Genomic DNA, 6,025 nt, shown 5'->3' with positions numbered 1-6,025 from the left:
TGTCCATTTTGTGGACTCTAAGTGTGGAGCCAAATGTAGAGTAATTTTCTTTTTCGACAAGTGAGGTTTTATTGATGGTATAAAGGGCAGGGGAGCTACCCTGCTACATGCTCAAGTCATACAATTCAAATGGGACCCAAATGCTAACATAAGAACTTGTAGTTTCCCTAAGATATTTGTGCAGGGATGACATCGTTCTTAAGAAGTCTTTCTTGGACAGCTTTTTTAATCCTTGACACGATAACATTATAATAACCTTAGGGTAATATACCTCACACGCTACATTTCTTAGGTATCACTTTCAAAGGATGGAGCTTTCTAAGTGTTATTCCCACCCGCTCTTTCATGTCGAGGGTCTTTGGAGTTGAACCATCGCCTAGTTCCCAATCGAAATGGTAAAGCAGTGTTGCAAGACCAAGATGAAGCACCCTATCCGCCAATGAAAGTCCGACGCATATTCTTCTGCCTGATCCAAATGGAATTAGCTCAAAGTTTTGACCCTTGTAGTCAATTTTAGATCCCATGAACCTCTCTGGTTTGAATGCCAATGGGTCCTCCCAAGCATCGGGGTCTCTTCCAATGCTCCATGCATTCACGAAAACCTGGGTATCTTTGGGTATATCAAAACCCATGAATTTGGTTTCCTTTAGAGCATTTCGTGGGATAAGTAAAGGTAATGGGGGATGCAATCTTAGGGTTTCCTTCACCACGGCTTGCAAAAATGGCATCTTTTCCGTGTCATTTTCTTCGAGCTTTCTGTTCAACCCCACAACCTGGTCAATCTCATCTTTGGCCTTTTTCATCGACTCGGGTTGGCGGAGTAGCTCCGCCATCGCCCACTCGATGGTGCTACTTGTACTCTCCGATCCGGCGAAAAACATTTCCTGCACCATCAAGTAGACCCATTTAGTACAAAGATGAGGTCTTGGATACCACAAGTGTCCGAGTTTCGTCCTATAATTAAGAGATTCTCTTTGGCTGGAAAAGGTCACCCTCGAATCGTCAGCTCAATAGTAAAAATTATCATGCTTCACCTGATCAACAATCCTGATCAAACACAGCAGTTCCTATTCTTCGAATTGGCAGATGATTGGCACACAAAGAAAGGAACAAGAACTTGAAGTTGACGAAATGAATCCACCAGTGACAACAGAAGTATTTATGAAAGAGATGGGGCAAGTGCTTGATTGACAAAGGAAATAAACAACTGGAATGGCAAGAAATAGGTTGCTGGGAAATAACTGAAAAAGATTTGCAAGAGTGCAAAATGGATTAACATAAGTAAAGCTTGTTCTTCTTATGTCTGCGCGTTTCCATTAAGATGTGCGCTTCTTATAGTCTCAGCAATAATTACTTTACTGCAATTGTCCGTCAACGGCTTTGAAAATTATTCCCGCCTAAGAGTTTGATTGCAATAATTATTTGCACTGGTTTTATCCTTGCAATCAATTTGATTTCAGCCAAATTTTGTAAGCCAATGTCAAAATTTCTCGACTTGATTGACATTGACTTGACTAACCTGGTAATTTTATAATAACTAGTTAAATTGCTTGACGAAGACATAAGATTGATTTTAGTTTATTTTAATGAAAAGAAAAATCAGTGCTTAGACAGCACCATGATTGATTTATTAAGTAAGCTACTAAAACTTCTCCGTAATGCGTGATGTGACCCTAGTTGTTAATCTACGAAGACATAAAGGTCACTTAAGTTTGTCGGGCCACTTAATCAACCGAATTCGACCTAATGTCTCTAAGTGTGGTCATGTTAAACGTGGAAGAGAGGAGCAAACTCACCAGAATGATTATATTTATGTTCTGGGAAGAGATTTTGTGAGGGCCTTCTTTTCCATCGCCCTCATAATCCAATACTGCGTCCAAGAAATCATTCGTTGTTCTCATCTCTCCCCTTAGCTTTCGCTCCTCCAACCTCTCTTTCACAAAGCCTTCGGCTATCCTCATGGCTCGACCCATGTCCTTCGCCATGCCTGCCTTGATCCCCTGCGGATCCAACCATTTCAACCATGGCATGAAGTCGGCTACGTTGGGCTTGCCAGCCCACTCCATGAACCGGTTCATGGCGTCGTAGAACTCGGGCCCATCCTTCGATTTTGGGTCCAATAGATCCCGTGAGAGCACCATGTTGCCCACCACATTAAATGCCAGGAGAAAGAGGAAGTGAGATAAGTCGATTCCTTGCCCTTCATAAAAATAAAATTTCTTTATGATTAATTCTAATCAGATGATGTATAACCACACTTAACAAAAATTAGACATGAGAAAAATAGATTGTACCAAGTCGTGCAACTAGTTAAAGGAAAGATGCAGTCAAATCAAGAGGAACCAATCTCTAAACTGCTCGTAAGCTCCTTGACTTACTGTGTATGCTTCAATGTCCAACACGAAAGTTTACCTACGCAATTCGATGATAAAGCCACTGGAGCTTTACATAATTCAACAGTTTAGCCACTCTAGTTCGACTCGAACCCCAAAAAAAGAAAGCGAGTTCGACTGAAAGACAAATTAAATTCCAGTAGCTCTTTGGTAAATTGAGTTATTTACACTAGTATTTAATTTGTTGACTTTGTCAATTACAGTACACAAAAAAAAAAAAAAAAAAAAATAGAAGTATAGGTAATCCCTAAACTTTTACAAAGGGTTTAATTAGGTCCCTTTTTTTTTCCGGTGGAATTAGATCCCTAAATTATATACGTTCTTATTTGGTTTGGTCTTTCCATTTAAAAGGAAACATAAATGTTGAAATGGCAATTAAGTCTCGTTGAATGTCAACACGGTAAACCTACATAAGTTTTTGAAAGGATTATGAGAATAACAATATACTGCGAATCATAAATTCTTTAAAAAATGAGTTTTATAATAATTTATAATTATTTATGATTTGATTTTTGTGATTTAGAATTGACTGTTATTCTTATAGTATATTAAAGACTGTCATGCAATCATTTCTCTTTTTGAAAAACTTAAAATAGAATAACAAAAAAATCACAAATAAGGAAATTAAAAAATAACATAAATATCAACAAATCAAAAATAAGGAAATTTGCAAAAGAAGAAATGAAAAACAGAAGTGTCGCGAGTGAACTAGGGGAGACGTTCGTGAATGGAGGCTATGCTGAATTAAGGATGGAGGCGACTCGTCGCTAAGGTGGCAAGGGTGTGCTTGCACGGGAGGTGGCGTTCGCGAACGGCGAGCACCCAACGATCCACGTCGTGCCTCGAAACTGCGGTCTACCCTAGCCAGCTAGCCATATCAGAACTATTAGTTAGATTTTTTTTAATTTTTTTATTTATTTTTCTTACCCATATCAGAACTATGTTTAGAAAAAAAAAATTCATTCACCAAATAAATTAGCTTAGTTAGTGCCAACGTATAGTGCTGGCGCGACATTCCTCGTAAATATTCAATCTACATATTTAAGAGGAGGGCCAACTTGAACTAAAAAATATATAATTGAACATTTTGCGGAAGTGCAAGAAGTTAAGTCTAGTTGTAGGTTGCTTTCTTTACCTATATTAATAGGCCATGCTAAGAAGACGGTGTTGTCAGCTGACAGATATACTGATCACATATTTCAAGTGTGGGAAATTTTGAAACCAAAGTATATAACTTTCAAAATCAATTGTCAAGATTGCCTCTTGTGATGTAAGCCACAAAAATTAAGGCCGTTTAAAGAAGAATAATAATATACATAGTATAATCATTTAGCATAATAAGAAACCAAAGTTAACGCAACACCAACTTTTCTTATCAATTTTAGATTCTGTGCTTGTACCAAAATTAATTTGTAGAATGTCATGAATGACTCTCAAAGGAAAATAAAAATTTTAATTGAAATTTAGAAGTAAAAAATTATATGAATCCAATGCTATCTAGAAAACGACTTCAAATATATAGGGGTAGTACACTTCAAGATGGCAAATGAAGAACCATCGCCTAAAAGGCAAGATAGAATGTTTTCTCAGATAAAAACTATGTATGTTTTGATTCCCCATCATTTCTCTGCTTTCATGTTGCTCATGTTCGAGTTATTGCTTCGGTAGCCCTAGTCACACCTAAACCAGAAACTAGTAGCACATAGTTTAAATTTGTGTAGACATCGATCATCATGAGAGAGTAGATAATTTCGTGCCAGTGACATATTAGAGAAGGGATATGAAGATGTTATATTTTACCTATTACAATAATTTAGTAATAATAATGAAACACAAACCTTAGAAATTCTAATTTGACAAATCTTAAACAAGCTTTGGTTTCCTACAGGTGTGTAGTCATGGGCTCAATGTATATTATGTTTATATGGTCTAACTTTTTCTGATTTTACTCTATGAAAGTCATTTTTTGGCAATTGAATTTTGAAAATGTTATATTCTTGTTGCTAATATCCCACAACGGAGATTTGTGGTCAGCGTGTCCTCGTGGTTTCCTAAATAGTGATCGGACCGTCTTCTTAGCTTTTTCTTCATATTAATAAATAATTAAGGGTTGTGACCCTAGTAAAAATATTGGGTAGGGTATAGGACCTTGATCTTATTTATATGGAATTTAAGATAAGTTCATCTATCTCTCCCTGTTGCTTTTTTACTTTTCTAAAAGCTATAACTTCAACCATTCGAAGCGACACATAGGACACAGAGTCAGCAATGACACCAAGTACTTAAGAAATAACCTTTGTTGCTTGTTTGACTGCCATTTCTTCTTCTATATACATGATCATGCTGTCGACACACTTTTGCCTGAGGTGGGCCGTATCGTTGACGCGCTTGTTCACGAGGAGCTCCGCGGAGCAGAGACGCCGGAGAGCGCGCCAGTAGTCACCATGACGACCAAGAGCGAGCGAGCCTTGGTCATAGCCGAGAGCAGTAAACGCTTGGGAACACTTGCGGTCCGCGAACACGAAGTCATGGCCCTTGAATAACTCCATGGCCGCTCGAGCTGATTGGATCACCATGGTGTTCACGGAACCGAGCTTCAACCACAAGACAGGCCCATGCTTGGCTCGGAGGTTGTGGAGGTTCTGGTGCGGCATGGTCCCGAGGTCGAGGATGTTGCCGATCACGGGCCATGCTGGGGGCTGAGGGGGAAGCTTGGTGCGCTTCCGACGGTTGAGAAGGAAAACTAGAAGTGTCGGGAGGAGGAGGCCGAGCCAAAAGAGCGAAATAGAGCAGGACTCCATTGGCTAGCTGTTGACACCAATTTAGGTCGCGACACTAACCTTTGAGCTATTTCTCACCTTACGCTTCTGCGATCATTGCACGGAAAACACCATATAAATAGACACTCTTATCCTGTTCACAAGAAAGCAACCCCAGAACAATAAATAAAAGAAATACGGGAGAAAACATTAATTTATCTTTTGGCAATGAAAATGGGTAAACATGCTGGTCACGTTGATTCTTGTTATCCATCCATTTCATCGAAATAGGTAAAACTCGATTCTTACATCATCATAATAATTTCATTTTTGGTCCAAAAATTTACATAAATTATGCAATCTAATCTTCTAACTCTTAATTTGTGCAATCAAGCCGTATAACTTTAATTCAATATTCAATATATTGATGTCTTGTTCTTACTTGGATTTCACGGATTGCTTTATCAATTTATTTTTCTCGTGGCGTTCCTCCTGCACATATAAACTAGAGGCATGATAGTTTAATAATTAGGTGTCAATTCAAGTGAGTTATCCGTTTATCTCATGGAGATTAGGTATCTCCTACACTCTTCAACTAGGGATGAAGTAGCATGAGAACAGCGGGCTTGACAGCTAAAATTTTTATCGATGGTGACTCTAGAGAGGCTCGAGTAGGAAACGGCTTTGGCCAGTATGTAGATTATGCGCACCCAGAAATTGAATGCGAGAGAGATTTATTGTTGATGATCCCTCCAACAGTGATGGTGGAACCAAAAAGAATATGACAAATTTTGGAAGTTTGGAACAAGGCACAAATGAAGACTGGAGAGAGAAATAATGGAAATGAGAATGCTCTTTGCTTCTGTATAGCCA

General features: G+C 38.6%; 1 protein-coding gene across 1 annotated transcript; it reads right to left on the bottom strand.

Moving 5' to 3' along the window:
* Positions 1-257: 257 nt before the first annotated feature.
* Positions 258-5,251, bottom strand: LOC104431835 (iridoid oxidase-like). The gene is made up of 3 exons (XM_039306839.1): positions 4,688-5,251; positions 1,797-2,237; positions 258-884 (listed from the first exon to the last, which is right to left on the bottom strand). The coding sequence occupies exons 1-3, from the start codon at positions 5,192-5,194 to the stop codon at positions 273-275; spliced, it is 1,560 nt and encodes a 519-aa protein (XP_039162773.1). The 5' UTR covers positions 5,195-5,251; the 3' UTR covers positions 258-272.
* Positions 5,252-6,025: the final 774 nt, after the last annotated feature.

This window comes from Eucalyptus grandis, chromosome 2 (genome assembly GCF_016545825.1).
Source record: "Eucalyptus grandis isolate ANBG69807.140 chromosome 2, ASM1654582v1, whole genome shotgun sequence".
In the NCBI taxonomy this organism is placed as follows: domain Eukaryota; kingdom Viridiplantae; phylum Streptophyta; class Magnoliopsida; order Myrtales; family Myrtaceae; genus Eucalyptus; species Eucalyptus grandis.
The sequence above is the reverse complement of the archived record's forward strand: the minus strand, read 5'-3'. Positions and strand labels throughout refer to the sequence as shown.